The sequence below is a fragment of the Gopherus evgoodei genome, chromosome 4 (assembly GCF_007399415.2).
Source record: "Gopherus evgoodei ecotype Sinaloan lineage chromosome 4, rGopEvg1_v1.p, whole genome shotgun sequence".
NCBI classification, from domain to species: Eukaryota; Metazoa; Chordata; order Testudines; family Testudinidae; genus Gopherus; species Gopherus evgoodei.
Window position 1 is genome coordinate 110,279,760 of NC_044325.1, and position 19,014 is coordinate 110,298,773.

General features: G+C 51.1%; 1 protein-coding gene across 1 annotated transcript in view; it reads left to right on the forward strand.

Annotated features, from left to right (window-relative positions):
- The window catches only part of PTPRJ (protein tyrosine phosphatase receptor type J), a 156,089-nt gene that overhangs the window by 107,654 nt on the left and 29,421 nt on the right, over positions 1–19,014 (forward strand). The window contains exons 6-8 of the mRNA XM_030562133.1: positions 3,752–3,901; positions 16,030–16,296; positions 17,097–17,369. Coding sequence (XP_030417993.1) covers positions 3,752–3,901; positions 16,030–16,296; positions 17,097–17,369 — 690 coding nt within the window. The remainder of the gene's footprint in view (positions 1–3,751; positions 3,902–16,029; positions 16,297–17,096; positions 17,370–19,014) is intronic.

Consider the following 19,014-nt stretch of genomic DNA (forward strand, 5'->3'; position numbering starts at 1 on the left):
GGAATAGAATTGATCTGTTGAATTAACTATGGCTGGCAACTCTCTTCACTCAGGTCACCAAACAGCCATCAGGTTACAGTGATTTACAATGATTATCAGCCTGCGCTGAAATCAAACTGGTGATGTAAAGGTGACAGACACTGCCTTACATTACCATTCCCATACAGTCCCTTCCCAGAGTTGAATCTCATTGCACAAAATCTTAATGTTTTCTGCCAATTTTTTTCTTTATGCAATTAGTCTTTCTGTGATAAAGATAAACTACCTCTTTCTGTTTCTTAAGCAGAACCTAGTCCAGTTTTTAATATCTGGGTTACAAGCATCCTTGCCATGTTAAGTTTACTTCACATGCAAAATGATGATACTGCTGCTTCTGAGTACAATTACAGGATACACATTGAAAATGAAACTTCACCAGTTGGGAATCAGACCTTTAAAACCATGTTTGCTGTAGTTATTGATGTAGAACCTGGAACCTCTTACAAGTTCACAATATTTCCGCTAGCAGCAGATAATAAAAGTGAAGGAGACCCAAATGCCACAAACATCTCTATAAGTCATTGAATCACACACAGTTCTTACAGCTAAATATCTATTCTGTACTTCTGAGAGCTGTTTGTTTACTTGGGCTTCTTCATTGAATATACTTTTATGTACATATAGCATTTGAGTTCAGGAGTTTGTAATTATTCAATCTGTAATTTGTAATTTTTTGGGGAGAAAAAATCTAAAATCTAGGTGTGTTCATAATTAGAGGAGTCAGTCTCTAAATTAGCTGTTTTTACAACAGGAGTGCTTGGGGCTTCTGATAGTAGAGGCTAAATCATTTCTTTGTTAAGGGTGAGATCCATTGCACTTATACATGCATGGGGTTTGGAGAGGCAAACTTCATTATTGTGTCTTGCTGTTCCCTTTCTATTTCTCACGGTGTTACTTCAAGACTTCCCATTCCCATCCTCCTATTCAAAACTGTCCTTTCCTTCTTAATGCTCACAATAGGCTCTTCCCTGCTAAATTTATGCCAGACCCGGATTAACTGATTGACTCTTAAAGGAAGGGTTGTGGGAAGCACTGTGAAAATTCTGTTGGAGGCTATAAATTAATGGAGTATTGAAGTTAGCATCAGATATGTTTAAAGCAAAAAGAAAAATCCCCTTTTTAAGTTTCATTCTAATATATCTGGCTGACCTGTGGGTGTGAAACTCAATGCAACCAGGGCCAGCTCCAGGGTTTTTGCCGCACCAAGCAGCGGAAAATAAAAATAAAAGCCGCAGTTGCGATCAGCGGCATTTTGGTGGCAGCTCCACTGCACCACTTTCTTCTTCAGTGTCACTTTGGCAGCAGGTCCTTCCTGAGGGACATGCCACTGAATTGCCATGGAAGAGCCCGATGTGCCGCCCCAAGCACCTGCTTGCTGAGCTGGTGCCTGGAGCCGACCCTGAGTGCAACACTAAGAGACTCTAATGGCATATTTGGAATGATGATTTTCTTTTGTATAGTCTTCTAATTGTAATCTTTGTGACTGTCTGTATACCTTCCCATATTATAATGCAATCTAGCTCCACAATATAACATTTAAAAGGCACATTTCTAGATTATTCCATTTTCCGTATCGGAAAAGTCACTTTAAGATTTATGAAAATAACAGATGTACAATCCTAGAATATCAGGGTTGGAAGGGACCTCAGGACATCATCTAGTCCAAACCCCTGCCCAGAGCAGGACCAATCCCCAACCAAATCATCCCAGCCAGGGCTTTGTCAAGCCTGACCTTAAAAACCTCTAAGGAAGGAGATTCCACCACCTCCCTAGGTAACCCGTTCCAGTGCTTCACCACCCTCTTAGTGAAAAAGATTTTCGTAATATGCAACCTAAACTTCCCCCACTGCAACTTGAGACCATTACTCCTTGTTCTGTCATCTGCTACTACTGAGAAAGTCTAGATCCATTCTCTTTGGAACCCCCTTTCAAGTAGTTGAAAGCAGCTATCAAATCCCCCCTCATTCTTCTCTTCTGCAGACTAAACAATCCCAGTTCCCTCAGCGTCTCCTCATAAGTCATCTGCTCTTGCCCCCTAATCATTTTTGTTGTCCTCCACTGGACTCTTTCCAGTTTTTCCACATCCGTCTTGTAGTGTGGGGCCCCAAACTGGACGCAGTACTCCAGATGAAGCCTCACCAATATCGAATAGAGGGGAATGATCGCGTCCCTCAATCTGCTGGCAATGCCCCTACTTATACAGCCCAAAATGCCATTAGCCTTCTTGGCAACAAGGGCGCACTGTTGACTCATATCCAGCTTCTCTTCCACTGTAACCCCAGGTCCTTTTCTGCAGAACTGCTTCCTAGCCATTTGGTCCCTAGTCTGTAGCAGTGTCCTTGGGGTACTCCGCTTGATACTGGCTGCCAGCTAGACATGGAGCAATTGATCACTACCTGTTGAGCCTGACAATCTAGCCAGCTTTCTATCCACCTTTATAGTCCATTCATGCAGCCTATACTTCTTTAACATGCTGGCAAGAATACAGTGGGAGACCACATCAAAATCTTTGCTAAAGTCAATGAACAACACATCCACCGCTTTCCCCCCATCCACGGAGCCAGTTATCTCCTCATAGAAGGCAGTTAGGTTCGTCAGGCATGACTTACCCTTGATGAATCCATGCTGACTGTTCCTGATCACTTTCCTCTCCTTTAAATGCTGCAGAATTGATTCCTTGAGGACCTGCTCCATGATTTTTCCAGGGACTGAGGTGAGGCTGACAAGTCTGTAGTTCCATGGATCCTCCTCCTTCCCTTTTTAAAAGATGGGCACTACATTAGCATTTTTTCTAGTCATCCAGCACCTCCCCCGATTGCCACGAGTTTTCAAAGATAATGGCCAATGGCTCTGCAATCACATCTGCCAACTCCTTTAGCACCCTCAGATGCAGCGCATCCGGCCCCATGGACTTGTGCTTGTCCAGCTTTTCTAAATGTAAGGTGATATAGATTAACTTTGTATATAAGAAGTCTGCATAACTTGTAAGGCCAAGGCAGATACCGAGAAACAGTTAGGGTATCTCACCATCACAGTCAGATCTTAATAAAATGGCAAGATCAGCAGTGCAGACAGGTTTTGGGGTTGCCATACAAACTGGTAATACCTTAATGGTGTCCTGTCCAAGATAAAGAGCTAAATTCACTGGTACACTCCAGCTGCTTTTGTACTGCTTTGCTGAGGCAAAACCAAGTTTACAGATTAGAATAACCAAAGTGGTTCACTCAGCGAAAATGTACCAATTAATCTAGCCCGGAACAGCTAGAAGAATGCCAGTTATTGTAAAATAAGGGACTTCTTGATGTTAAGGCTATGAGATTGAGTATGGGAAATGCTGAGAGGTCAAGCATATGACAAGTCCTAGAATGGCATTAAGTACTTCCAGAACAAAGTCATTAGCAAGCCATTACATGAAAGTGTATTCAGGTACCTTCACAGGCAGAACAGCTTGTCTTGCCATGTACGTAATGACAAAAATGCCATTTCATGCTGTGCCCCATAAAATTAATGTTAGTATTTGCTAGTCATGAAGCAGAATAAAACATGATTGTAAATGACAAATGTTTGAATCACTGATATAAAATACTGTAGTTGATCTTATAAAAATCTATAGGGTTAAAAACACAGTTAATATTGGAGCACTAATGTTTTGTTTCCTTTCAAAGAATGTTCTTGCTGTACTAATAATACATACATTTTTTTTACCAAATAGAACCCAATGCAGTTTCCAACCTCAAAGTTATAAATGTCGGCACAACCGAAGTAACATTGACATGGCAAAACAGTGATGCTGAGGCTTCTAACTACACTTACAGGATACTCTATGAAGATTATGGAACTTCAGTCGACAAAACATCACTTCCCAAACCATGAATGCCACTCTTACAGGATTGCAACCTGGTACCTCCTATCTATTTATGGTCTTTGCACAAGCTGAGGGACTGAAGGAAACTCCAGTGTCGTAGAGACCTATACAAGTAAGTCATTGGAATCTCTTTCTAGAAAACATTCTGAAATTATAATCTGTCACCTCATCCCTTTGTCTGATTCAAGAAATTTCTATACATCTTTGACAGAAAACCCTACATTTTAATTAATCAACTTGTAACTATTCAATGTGAGGTAAGGGATTTCTGCCAATACAATACTGTTGCAGTTAGTAGTGCTGGATTGATTAGTAACTTTAAGAATATAATGTAGGAATCAACTTGCAGTTGAGATTCTTTTAAAACTGAAAGTATGAGATGTATTTTAGGGAAAAACAATAAATACTAACAAATTATTCCTTTGCTTGTATAGTGGAGAAAAATCAAAGATTTCCAAGAGTTGTATTTGTTTTATAACTTAAGCTTTATTAAATGTATGTACTGTGACAGACCCAGACTAGTGGTGTACAGGAGTCTGGTAGAGGGCAAATATACTGGTCCTATTGGCATCCAGCGGGGGTGGGCGGGCGAAGCCCGCCCACTTCTAAAGGGCCTCCCCAGCCTAAGGGGAGGACCCACAGGTCTGGGACACCAAATAATTACGGGGGACAACTAATGAAAAAAACAGGATCGGGAGTGAGGTCATAGGGCTAAACGAAGGGAACCCGATGGGGACACCGAGCAGAGAACCCCGGACAACGCCCACTGCTCCTCGAAGGCGTCAAGGGAGCCAGTGGACGCCGCCCAGAGGAACTCATGCCCGGATGCGTGAGCAGACGGAGGAACGGAAATAGGCCCTACAGTCGCAGGAAATCCCGTCGGCCAACCTCCTCTCCCTGGTGTTGTAGATGGCCAGTTTGGCCAGGGCCAAGAGGAGGTTGAGAAGGAGATCCCGCGACTTCGTGGGGCCACGGATGGGGAGCGTGTAGATAAAAGGTGAGGGGAAAAGTGCAACCAAAAACGCAGGAAAATATTCAGGAGGAGCCGGAACAGGGGCTGCAACCTGGCGCACTCCAAATAAACGTGCGCCAAGGTCTCCTTCTCCCCACAGAAAGGGCAGGTGCTAGGGACAGATGTGAACCGCGCCAAGGTACACGCCCGTGCTCACGGCTCCGTGAAGGAGCCTCCAACTGATATCCCCGGCGGGCCTCGGGACCAGGGCAGAGTACAAGCTGGCCCACCGGGGCTCCTCACCCTCGAGAGGCGGCAGGAGGTCCCGCCATTTGGTATCGGGGCGGGATGCGAGGGTGAGGTAGTGAAGGGTATGGAGCACGAGCGAGTACAGATGTTTCCGTGGCGCGGTCTGGAACAAAACCGGCTGCAGATCATGCAGCCGGCTGGCAGTGAAAGGGTGAGGGGGCCGATCGGGTCCACGGGGCAGGGGCCCGATAAAAATGTCCACGGGGCCTGGGGTGGAGGGTGGGCGGGGCGTGCCCTCTCGCAGGACCCGGTCGAGGTAAGCCCGAGCAGCGGGCAGTAAAGCGGCCTTCACCTCCTGAAGTACGCGCTGGGGAGTACGAGGTCTGGAGAGCCCCATGCGCTGAGCGAGCGTCAGGGGATCCAGCCAGTCTCCCCGGTCGTAGTCCAGGAGGTCTCCGACCCTGGTGACTCCCGCCGAGACCAACCTCTGGCACACCGTGGGGGACTCCGCCACCTGCACACGAAGCTGGGGATTGTGTAGCAGGGGCTCCGCGAGGAGGTCGACCCCCACGGTGGCCGCCACGGACCTGGTCGTTGAAAAGAGCTTCCAGGTCCGGAGGAGGTCTTGGTAGAAGACCGGCAGCCCGGAGAGGTCTCGCGGAAGACCTCTCGGATGGAGGTAAAGAGCTGCCGGTCGTATCGGAGCCCTCGAAAGCGGCGGAGGAAGGCGTGCGCCAATACGCTCCACGCCGGACTACCCGCACCAAACAGGAGCCTCTGCAGGGCCTGGAGGCGGAAGACATGGACCTGAGCGCGTAAGCACTTCAGGCCCTGCCCCCCCTCCTCCAGGGGCAGGTGGAGGACCCCTGCAGAGACCCAGTGCGTCCCTGGCCAAAAGAACTCCAGAATCACAGTCCGGAGGTTGGCCAGGAAACCCGGGGCCGGGACCAGGGTGTTGAGTCGGTACCAGAGCATGGACAGGACCAGTTGATTAAGCACCAGTGCCCTCCCCCGAAGGGAGAGGCACCGGAGTAGTCCTGTCCATTTCCGGAGCCGCTCCGTCACCCTGCCCTGCAAAATCCTGCCAGTTCTCCGGCGGAGACGGATGCGTGGCAGAAAGGTAAACGCCGAGATAGAGCAGCGGACCCGCGCTCCACCTGATGGCCTGAAGCGCAGGTGGGAGGGAGCTCACCTGCCACCCGTCCCCGACCACCAGGCCAGAGCTCTTGACCCAGTTGACCCGGGCAGAGGAGGCCGCCGAGTACACAGCCTGGCAAGCCTCCACCCGCGCCAAGTCGCCCGGGTCCTGGACCACGAGGAGCACATCGTCGGCGTATGCCGACAGGACCAGCCGCAGCCCCAGCTCCCGAAGCACCAACCCCGTCAACCTCTTGCGGAGGAGACAGAGGAAGGGCTCGATCGCCAGAGCGTACAGCTGGCCCGAGAGGGGGCACCCCTGCCGCACTCCCCGCCCGAAGCTGACCGGCTCGGTCAGGGTCCAGTTGAGCCTGACCAGACACTCCGCGGAAGCGTACAGCACCTGCAGAAAACCCACAAATAGGGGTCCGAAGCCGAACGCTCGCAGAGTGCCCAGGAGATACCCGTGATCCATCCGGTCGAACGCCTTCTCCTGATCCAGGGACAGGAGGGCGAACGACAGACCATCCCTACACCCCAATTCCAGAAGGTCCCGGATTAGATACAAGTTATCAAAGATGGTGCGGCCCGGGACGGTGTAGGTCTGGTCTGGATGGACCACGTCCGCCAGCACGGACCCTAGCCGCATCGAGATGGCCTTCGCAACAATTTTGTAGTCCGTGCTGAGGAGCGAGACGGGACGCCAATTCCGTAAGTCGCGGAGGTCTCCCCTCTTCGGCAATAAGGCCAGCACGGCTCGCCTGCACGAGAGAGGGAGGACCCCGCTCTGCAAAGCCTCGGCCCAGACGGCGACCAGATCTGGGCCGAGGACGTCCCAGAACACGCGGTAGAACTCCACGGTCAGCCCGTCCAAGCCCGGAGATTTATTGGTGGGCATGCGACGGAGGGCCTCCGAGAACTCGGCCAGAGTGAGAGGCAGCTCTAGCCGGTCCCGGTCGCCCGTGCTGACCGTCGGGAGCCCGTCCCAGAGCACTCTGCAAGCGTTAGGATCGGTCGGATCCGGGGAGAAAAGAGTGGCGTAGAAGGCCCTGGCCCTCTGGCACATCTCCGCCGGATCCGTGAGGGGGGTGCCGTCCTCCGCCAGGAGGCAGGTGACGTGCTTCTCGGCCCCCCTCCTTTTCTCCAGGGCGTAGAAGAAGCGGGAGCCGCGATCCATCTTCCGAAGGAGGTGGATGCGGGATCGAACAAAAGCACCCCGGGCCCGATGGTCTTCGAGAGCCCGGAGCTCCTCCCGCTTCTCCCGGCATGCTCCGCAGAGGGATGGATCCTCGGGGCTGGCGGCCAGACGCCTCTCCAGCTCCAAGACCTCCCGCTCCAACTGCCCTATCGCCGCATCCCTCCGTCGGCTGGCACCCCGAGTGTAGTCACGGCAGAAGAGCCGGGCGCGCACCTTCCCCAGATCCCACCACCGCCGCGCCGAGGAAAAGGCGCGCCTCTGCCCTCGCCAGGCCAGCCAGAACTCCCGGAAGGACGCCACAAAGCCCACATCCTCCAGCAAACTATTATTAAAGTGCCAATAGGCCGGCCCCGGCCTCTCCGCGCAGAGAGAGGCCGTCACGGTGGCAAGATGGTGATCCGAAAAGGGGGCCGGCCGAACGCTGGAGGAGTGGGCCCGTGAAAGGTGGAAACGTGACAGGTAATACGGTCCAGCCGGGAGTGGGCACGACCGATGGGCCTCCACCCGGACGAAGGTGAACGTCGAGACGTCGTCTGGGTGGTGGTCGCGCCAGACGTCCACCAGGGAGTGGCGGTCGACAATCTCCCGGAGGACGTCCGCAGCTGCCGGGCACTGCTCGGTCCCCGAGCGGTCCCGTTCCTCGAGGGTGGTGTTAAAATCCCCTCCCAGGACCAGGCACTCACGAGGGTCCAGGGAGCCAAGGAAGGCGGATGCCTGCTGATAAAACGTAGTCTCTCTGGGCCGATGTCGGGGCGTAAACGTTGACGAGATGAACCACAAGCCCCCTCACATGCGGACCCGGAGGTGCAGCAGGCGACCCGGCACAGCCTCGGCGACCCCTAGCACCTCGTGCCGTAGGTCGGAGGGAGAACAGGGTCGCCACTCCAGCCGCGCAGACTGAGAAATGGCTAAAGTAGGCCCCATCCCCCCCACTCCAGCCGCCAGCGAGCTTCAGCGGCCGGATCCGTATGGGTCTCCTGCAGGAAAACCACAGAGTACCCCCCCTCCCGGAGGAAGGAGAGCACCTGGCTCCTGCGGAGACCCATCCTACAGCCTCTGGTGTTCAAGGTGGCAAGGACGATCGGCGCCATGAGGAGGGCTGGGGGGGATCCTCGCTGGCAGACACGCCCACGGCTTCCGGCAGGCCGCGCAGCAATCCGTGACCAACCCCGAAGGTAAGCAAGGAGTCACGGAAGGCACGGACCCGCCGGTAGACCACGGCGGCCTGCTTCCCGGTCCTCCTACCCTCCCCCATGAGGGCCCTTGCGGCCCGGAGGACCTGATGGAAATCCCCCCACCGCTGGAGCGCAAGATGGACTTTGTTCCGGGAGCCACGGACGTCCTCAAGGAACTCCCGCAGCTCCTCCCTCAGCACATGGGGGGGTGGGGTCACTGATCGAGGACTGGCCCCCAGTGGGGCCCCCGTCACAGCCCCGTGGCCCACCAAGGCGGGCAGGCAGGGGGCAGATCCCCAACGTGGCAGCAGATGGACCGACGCCACACGACCCGCCCCGCTCTCAGAGTCAAGAAGGGGTGGTGGAAGGAGAACAGCAGCCCCTGGGGGGTCGGGACAGGAAAGAGCTAGTGAACCCGCTCCCTGGGAGGTACTGTCAGGGGCGGCACTGGCATCACAGGAAGCGGGGGGGACAAGGACAGGGCCGACAGGAGTAGGGCGGGGATCAGGGAGAGAATCCGGGAAGGAGGTAGAGGCAGGATCCGGAGCCTCCACAGGTGAGACGCCAGAAGGTGGCTCCTCCTGGCCGGGGTCAAGGATCTGGGAAACTGGCAGGGGACCCCTAACGATGCCGGGCTCAGCCACTGTGGCACGTGCGGCAGCCTCGGCACCCAGAGAGAGATGGTGGTCAATGGGGTCCCCGCTGGGAAGGAGGGCGGGTCCTCCACACCAAAGAGGGACACCCCCTGGGAAGCAGGTCTCGGCAGCGGGGCACTGGCCGTCGCCCCGAGGGGCTCGGCAGCTGCCAACAGAGTGCCACCCACAGCCGAGTCGAGGGAAGAGTCCAGGGGACCCTCAGAGGTGGGAGCAGAAACAGCGGGTAGGGGAAGGGAACCCAGGGACAGGGGGGATGTAGTGAGGTCACCCAGATCGAGGCCCGCCGGCAGAGGGTCGTCCTCCCCCTGCGTGACCGGGGTCAAACCCAGGGCCTCGATTTCTGCGTAGATGGGAGGGAGATCACAGTCCACCACCCCAGGCCCTCCCTGCCAGCACCCGAGGCGATACCCACCGCGGCGCTCGCAGAGGCGCCAAGTGAGAAGGGGGCGAGAGAGGCTCCCTCGGGGGCTTCCACGGGAAGGGACCCCGGAGGAGGGGCGGTGTCACCTTCCGGTGCTGCCACGGCATCCCCAGCCGGCACCACAAACTGGGAGTCATCAGGGGACAAGGCGGAAGACTCGACATCGGCGCCCCCCTTCCTGCTCTTCGGGGGGCCTCCGAATCCGAAGCATGGAAAGAAACTCGAGCCTTCCGCTTGCCCCGCTTCCCCTCCACTAAGGACCAGCCCTCCATGGCATCATCCGGGGGCTGGCTAACAGGGGTCGGCTCGGGGGGCAAGGGCAATGGCTCGGGGACTCGAGGAGGCAGTGGTGGGACAGCAGAAACCGGGGAGGATTCCCCCTGGGACGAGCCCTCTCCCACGGCCGGCGATAGCCCCGCCACACCCTCCTCCACAGAGGTGGACCGAGAAGAAGGAGGAGGGGCATCTTCGGGTGCTAGGCAGCCAGGGGCACCGGCGATGACAGGGCCGGCGCCTTGCCGGGGCTCGGGGGTCCCGGACGCTCCTCCGTGCTGGGCCAAGGGACAGTCCCTCCGGACGTGCCCCATCGCCCGGCAGAGGTAGCACCGGGCCTCCCCCGTCGAGTAATGCACCCGGTAGTGGGCTCCCTGGTAAGGGACCAGAAAGGACCCCTCGAGCGCCTCTCCGCCACGCGCCGCCGGCGGCAGTTGAAGCTGCACTTGCCGGCGGAACGAGAGAACATGACGGAGGGCGGGGTCCTTGCAGCCCAAGGGGAGAGGGCTGATGACAGAGATGGGGCGTCCCAGGGCAGAAAGGGCGGGCAGCAGGGCGGCATTGGGCAGGAAGGGAGGGACGGAGGTCAAGATCAAGCGGACCCCCAGGTCTTCTAACGGCTCCAGGGGGACGAACACGCCCCCCACCGCCAGGCCCGTCTCTACCGCCTCCTGGGCGGCAGCCTCCGATGCCAGGAAGAAGACCACCTTCCCGTACATTTTGGAGGCCGCCACGATGGCCGTGGGCCCCACTACCCTGGCCAACGCCCGCACGTAGGTCTCCACGTGGGGCGAGGCGGGCACCAGGAGGCAACGGACGCCGTGCTTCCTGGTCAAAGTGGGAAAGGGGCCCCGGCCGCTGTAGATGGTGGCAGAAGCAGCGGGCGGAGGAGCAGCGGCAGGCGGGGGGGCCGCCGCCACCTGGGCGTAAGCCCTGGGGGCCGGGGGAGGGACACCGGCAGAGCTGGTGGAGGGAACAGCGGGGAGGGACGCCGCAGCCGGTAGTGGGGCTGTGGCAACGGGGGCAGTCTCCGCCATGGAGGGCCTGGCCTTTCTAGCGGGGCCCTTACCCTTCTTCCCACCCCGACCCTTCCCACCGGCTGGGGGGGCTCCCCCCGAATCAGAAGGGGCGAGAGACGTGGCAGCAACGGAGGTCTCCCCAGTACTCGCCGCCGCCGGTGCCCCAGCAGGGGCGGTGGTAGGTGGATCGGCAGCGGCGGTCGAGGTAGAGGCTTGGGCAGTGGACACGGGGGCAGGTGGAGGAGGGGTAGTGGGAGCATCGCGAGGGGTCTCCCCCGCCGCGTCCCCCGCCATAACGAGAGCGGGGAGGGGGACAAACAGCGAGGGGAGGGGAAGGAGAGGAGGCGGCCACCCCTCCCCGCTAGGCTACAGGCAGGGGAGGAGGGCGCCAGAAGGGGAAGGCTAAAGGGGCGTAGGGAGCAAGCAAGGACTACGGGTGGGATTGGTGCAGGGCACCAACGCAGAGGGGGGTTCCGGCTCCTCCAGTTGCACTAGGGGAGCGGGGGGGCAACGGCAGAGGGGGGGGGTGCAGTCAACAAGGGGAAACCAAATGGAGAAGGGCACAAGCGCCTGAGGGGGGGCGTGGGCGCATTGGGGGGAACCGATCAGGGCTGGGGGAGCACAGGGTGAGGGGAAAGGGCGAGCTGAGATTGGGGTAGAGGGAACACGGGGACAGCTACAGGGCCGGGGCAGAACTATCAGGCAGCAGAGGGAAATAGGTGGGGTGGACAAACGTGGCAGAGGGGAGGGGGTCAGTCAAGTATGAGGGGGGAGGTGGTGCACCCACAGGCACTTGTGCCAAAAAGTCAATGGTTGGCTGCTGCTGCTGCAGGCCCAAATGGTGGAAGTGGGTGTGGTGAGCCAGGCGAGCAGCTCAGACCCAGAGGCAGGAGTCCAAAGCAGAAGGAAAAACAGCCAGCGGGGGTGGTGGAGGGGGCAACGATGGTGGTGGGGGCGAAGGGGGACACGGATGGACTGGGGACAGGCTCCACGCCACACCCCCGGTGCCTCAGCGGACACAGTCCAAACCCCCACCACACGAGCACAGTTTGAGAAAGACTCAGTCCAGAAAAGCCCCCTCCACAGTGGTCTTCATACTGTCTCCAGCAGCGGGTGGTCCTCTTCTCCTTCCTCTCCTCCTCCGGGCACCAACAGCTCCCCAGCAACAGGCACAGTAGGCCCAGCAGCTCCAGGTGGTGGTGGTCTGGCGTCCAGGCAGGAGGGACCCTGCTCAGAGGGTGGTGGTCTCAGCAACAAGAGCTGGGGTCCCTTACTCCCCTCTTCTCTGGGAAGCAGGCCAGCAGCCCCCCCCCAAGGGGCTGTAGGTGGAATAACAGCAGTAACTGAGGTGGGGGGGGGAACCACCAGCCAGCCAGCCAGCAAACAGACAGCAGAGAGAGGGGTAGGTGGTGGTGTCTAGCCCAGCCAGGGAAGCAGCAGGAGCAGGAACAGCAGCAGAAACAGCAGCAGCGAGGGCCCAATGCCCAGCAGGAACAGCAGCAGCAGCAGCAGCCCTCTCCCTCCTTCCTCTACAGCAGAGTGGCAGAAGAGAGATTTCTGGCCACAGGAGAAGCAGGGTTCTGTTCTCTGAGTGACCAGAGCAGGGGCTGCACTAGAGTAATCAGGAACCTGCTAGAACCAATTAAGGCAGAGAGGCTGATTAGAACACCTGCAGCCAATCAAGGTAGGCTAATCAGGGCACCTGGTTTTAAAAAGGAGCTCACTCCAGTCAGGGAGGTGGGAGCCAGAGGATAGGAAGTGTGTGTGAGGAGCTGGGAGCAAGAGGCAAGGAGCTGAGAGTGAGAGGGTGTGCTGCTGGAGGACTAAGGAGTACAAGCGTTATCAGACACCAGGAGGAAGGTCCTGTGGTGAGGATAAAGAAGGTGTTTGGAGGAGGCCATGGGGAAGTAGCCCAGGGAATTGTATTTGTCATGCAGCTGTTACAGGAGGCACTATCAACAGTTGCAATCCACAGGGCCCTGGGCTGGAACCTGGAGGAGAAGGTGGGCCTGGGTTCTCCCCAAACCTCGCAACTCCTGATCAGACACAGGAGAATTTGACCCAGACTGTGGGGAAGATCACTGAGGTGAGCAAATCTGCCAAATAAGCGCAGGACCCACCAAGGTAGAGGAGGAACTTCGTCACAGTACATGTGACAAGCAAATGAAATGTCTGTAATAGAGTTACAGTGGATTAAGTAAATATTTATGAATTGTTATGGATATATACATAAACATAGGTTGGTATCATATATTTCACTATATCATATGTTTCACAAAACACATTTACTTAGAGACATGCTTTGATGATAGGCCAGGATTAATTAGATCTCATTAAGACTTAGTAATGTTTGGAAGATTATTTTCATGTCATTATGAGACCAGTCCTGCAGTCCTTACTCTCACAAAAGTTGCTTCAGTAGTGAAAATGATCAGGGCTCTGAGTAGTTATTCAGAGAGCACTAAGAACAGAAAATGTAAAAAGAGGGGAAAAACCCTTCAAAAATATCTCAGGAAAAATAAATGTGAAAAAGAAAATGGACTAGATGCTCAGCTAGTGTAAATCAGCACAAATCCTGTGAAGCCAGTTCATCTAGCTGAGGATTTGTCACAGCTGGCATTCTGTCCCACTGAATTAATAATAAAAGCTAGCACTGCAATAAATAGGAGAGAGAAGGTGTGTCCACACTGCAAAGAAAAAACACAGCACCAAGTCTCCAAGCCCTCCCTCCTTGCCAGGTGTCAAACCCTAGGCCCTCTTAATCAGGGAGTTTCCTCTATGCTGAGGAGTTGTTTCCACCTGAATAAATGCCCAAAAGGGAGTTGTTGAGCTTTTATCACTGTTCTTGAATCTTACTCATTGACATTTGGTAGCTTCCAGAGGCATTTTAATGAGATGATCTATATGGGATATCACTTAGCATTTCTGAGCTGCTAAAGTCCAGACTAGACAGACTTCAACAGACTAGACTCCTTACTGAGAAGTAGACTAGTGGCTTATCTACAGAGTGCTTTAGTCTGCACCAGAGGGATATGTATTGTAGTCCACACTAGTGTGTCTCTCACTAACTGGTCTGTGTGGACCCTGCTGGCATGCACTCAGGGTTCCCTAGTGTGAGCTGATGTAGTACTCTGTGAAACTGGACTATGTTAACATGCACTAGGGAGTGCCACAGGGTCCACATGAGCCTGTTACTGTGTGGCATGCTAATGTGGACTACAATTTACATCCTTCTGGTGTGTACTAAAGCACCATGTAGACAAGCCCTGAGACACACTAGATGCGACTCACCACTGGCATGAATAGGAAATAGGATATTTTCTTAAATTGTTGTAAGGTAAATTCTGTTTTCTTTTGGTTAACTTATCAGTAATTTCAAAAGATATTCAGAGTAACTTAAATTCAGGTAATAAAATCCAGTTAATCTGAAATATGAGCTTCACTGGCAATAGTATCCCAGGTGATCAAAGCTTTGGTTTTGTCCCTGTCACCTAAGGGTAAAGAAACAAACAAACAAACCTGACTTCTGGCATGTTATGCTCTGTTTAATCAAATTCTGGTATGACCCTCTTGGCCTTTTGAAAATCTTAGCAGGTAAAAAAGTCTTGGGGATATAGGGAAATGCTTCAGTTATAAATGGATGACTTCTGTAGAGCCCTACATACCTAAATTTGTATGAATTGCAATATAGAAGAAAATGAAGAATGTTTTACAAAAACAGCAGCTAAGCAAATCTAGTGACTCCAACAGCTAAATTTCATTCTAATAAATCTGGCTAATCTATCAGCGCAACACTGAGTGACTCTAATGGCAAATTTTGTAATGATGATGTTTTATGTATATTCTTGTAATTGTAAACTTTGCGACCCCATGACTGTTTGAATAGCTGCCCATATTATTATGTAATCTAGCTCCAGAATATGACGTTTATAAGGCACTTTTCTAGATTATTCCATTTTCCGTATTGGAAAAGTTACTCGAAGATTTAAGAAGATAACAGATCTAGGGCAATATATGTGCACTTTGTATACAGGCAAGTCTCATCTTACGCAGGGGTTCCATTCTGTGGTTAGCGCGTAAAGCGAAAACTGCGTATAGTACAAAATTACATTGAGTTGAATGGAGGGCGGAATCGCCCACACTACAGGTACAGTATTAAAATTGTTATTTTTCTCTCTTTTTTTTTTGTTTTTGCCGACCCCATAAAGCTGAAATCGCGCATGTTAAATGCGCGTAAGATGCAACAGACCTGTATAAGAAGGCTACACATCTTGTCAGCCCATGGCAGATACCGAGAAACAGTTAGAGTATCTCACCATCACTATGAAATCTTAATAAAATAGCCCGGTCAGAAATGTACACAGGTCTTGGGGACCCCATTGTTAAACTAGTAATGCCTTACTGATTTCCTATGAAAGATATAGAACTAAATTCACTGGTTCACTTCAGCTGCTCTGTACTGCCTTGCTGAGGCAAAACCAAGTTTACACATTGGCATAACCAGAGTGATGCATTCAGCCAAAATTTACCAATTAATCTAGCTGAGAATGTCTAGAAGAATACCAGTTATAGTAAAAGGAAAAAAAAAAAAAAGGACTTCTTAATGTTAAGGCTATGAGATTGAGTATGGGAAATGCTGAGAGGTCAAGTATATGATAATTCATGTCATGACAAGTCCTAGAATGGCATTAAGAACTTCCAGAACAAAGTCACTAGCAAGCCATTACATGAAAGTGTATTCAGTTACCTTCACAGGCAGAACAGCTTGTCTTGTCATGTACATAATGACAAAAATGCCATTTCATGCTGTGCCCCATAAAATTAATATTAGTATTCAGTAGTCATAGGTCAAAATAAAACATGATTGTAAGCGACAAATGCTTGGATCACTGATATGGAATACAGTAGTAGATCTTATAAAAAAATCTATAGGGTAAAAACACAATTGTAATATATGAATTAATATTGGAGCAGTAATTGTTTTGTTCCCTTTCAACAAATGTTCTTGCTGTACTAATAATACATACATTTTTTTTACCAAATAGAACCCAGTGCAGTTTCCAACCTCAAAGTTATAAATGTCGGCACAACTGAAGTAACATTGACATGGCAAAACAATGATGCTGAGGCTTCTAAGTACACTTACAGGATACTCTATGGAGATTATGGAACTTCAGTTCGACAAAACATCACTTCCCAAACCATGAATGCCACTCTTACAGGATTGCAACCTGGTACCTCCTATCTATTTATGGTCTTCTCGCAAGTTGCAGGGACTGAAGGAGACTCCAACACCACAAATACCTATACCAGTAAGTCATTGAAATCTCTTTCAAGAAAACATTCTGAAATTATAATCTGCGATTTCAACATCTGTCACTTCATCAGTTTGTGTGATTCATGACATTTCTATACATCTTTTCCAACCCAACAGATGTTTGAGGAGCTAAATTCCTCTATTACTTCTGTTTTGGATATTTTTGTTGTTTTTCCTCATCCTGATTTAGTGGTCTGTAGTAGACCCCCCAGAATGACATTGGTCCTTGGGTTTTTTACCTCTTTTATCTTCACCCAGAGACTTTCTATTAGTTTGTCTGTCACCTCCTTCTGAACCTCAGTACAAGTGTAAATATTCTTGATGTATAATGCAACAGCATCTCCTTTTTTTGTTTTACACTGTATGTAAAAGCTAGTGTAGCAGATCTTCCACAGTGGAGTAACTTACACTGATGTATAGGAATTCACAGCAGGTTAAACAGTAGAAACTCATTATAGCAATAGGATAAATTGACATATCTCTGGAACATGAAAATGAAAAGAACAAAAATTGGGACCACTAGCCATTGTAATTTTATCACAGATAGTGTGACCAAATGCCAGTTTTATTTGTGTAAATGTCAAAACAGTTTTGTAAATTTCCAGTTACTATTTGCTTATTTGTCCATTATTATTTTTTTAAATGAACATCCCTCCTCCATATATCTATTAATAATGTTAAAAAATTTTGCTTTTGGAGAGGCCCTACAAATTTTCCGAAATACTTTTCTCTCTCTCTCTCTCTCTCTCTCTCTCTCTCTCTCTCAATGTATGTGTTCCGTGTTTCCTCAAACAGAGCCCAGTCCAGTTTCTGACATCCAGGCCACAAATATCAGCACAGAACAAGTGACCTTAACATGGGAAAACAATGACACTGCTGCTCCTAATTACACATATGTGATATACACTGATTGGAATGGAATTTCTCCTGCTTGGAACCAAACCTCCCGAAACAAAAATGCTGTAATTGTGGGATTACAGCCTGGTACCTCTTATAACTTCACAATAGTTCCACTAGCAGCGGATAACATGACTAAAGGAGACTCAAACTGGATACACAACTGTACAGGTAAGTAATAGAAATACACAGTAAATGTTGCTTACAATTAAATGCAGGCATTCTTTCTTTTCTCTATTACTCCCCCCAACCCCAATGTACATGTATTTGTTTATGTAGTAAAAATACTCCATATTGTCATCTTGCCTCCTGTTATGTGCTCCAGCCTTTACATTTCTGGTAGAATAAAAGTTTGACTATGAAAGCATGTGAGATCATCAAATTGCTTATTGGAAATCAGCTCATTTTTCATTCTGAATCTTTCAGGAGTAGAACTAATGTCCTATTCATCATGGGCTAGTTGCTTGAGTCTGGCCAAGTTGTGTTCAGCACAAACCTAGAGAGAAATAGTGCTAACAGTATATAGTATCTACACTTGCGGCTGGAGTTTGATTCCCAGCTCAAGGAGACATGCCTGCATGCTAAAAACAGAGCTTAGCCATGGTGGTGAAAGCAGTGGGATGGGCCAGCTCTCCTGAGTATGTGCCTAGGGTCTTCGATGGGCATATATACTCCAGGTGGCTAGGCCATTCCTTTACCAGTGCTGCTATGGCTACACACTTTTTTTAGTGTGCTAACTCAATGAGAGCTAGTACATGTATGTCTCCTTGAGCTGGGAATTACACTTCCAGCTCCAAGTGTAGACATCCACTAAGACACATCTTCATTTCTCTAATTTTGAGGCTGGTGGATGCCAGTTCAGCTCCACCATAACTTAGAGCTTTGGCTGCTCTAAGAGCCAGATTTTCAAAGGTATTCAAGCACAGGAAGATGAAGATTGGTGCCCAATGGGACTTTTAAAGGTGCATTTAAAAATCCCATTAGGCACATATCTGCATCTTTAGATGTCTAAATACCCTTGAAAATCTGGCCCTAAATATCTCTGGCAGTAATGATCTCTATGAAGCACTTTGCCAGAGGATCACTCGAGTGCAAGATCTCTATCATACCTCTACACTTGGATGGAGTATGAGGGCAGGTGGGGCACTGGATGGGTGGCGCAGAGACACCAGTTCAGTCCCCTCCAGGAATTTCCCTAAACCAGATGGATCCAAAAATGCCCCATTAAGAACACTTCCCAGGTTTTGTAATGAGTACTGCAAAACAGCTAGAAGGGGAGCTGAAGGTCTGTCCTTTTCTTGTAAATATTTGACATGCTTTTATCTAAGGATGTCTCAGTGATGAGGTGTTAGTGGTTTCCACATGTACAATATGCAGGCACCCAAAAGTACATTATTGTGTATTATGAAACCGAGGAACACAGGGCCAGATTTACTAAGGTATTCAGGTGCCTCCAGGGGCAAAGATGTGCTAAGTGGAATTTACAAAAGCATCTGCACAGCTTAGGTGCCTAGCTCCCACTGAGTTGCATTCCTAGTTAAGCACTTTAGTAAATCCCACTGTGATAGTCTTCTGGGGTTCCCAAAATTATAAATTAGTGTGTTACCCCCTCAACCTCTGCAAGTGAGTTTTGCTACTGCTAAGCTGTGACACAATTCCCTGACACACCAGCTTATCTGTCTTGCCAGCAAACTCTTCAGGACTCTGCCAGTTCAACCCTTTCTTCTTTATAGAACAGTCATTCATTCATGAAGTGTCTAATGTTGCTTACCTTTTGGGTGGCATACATTCTTTTCAAGCGAAGTGCTTCTTCCTG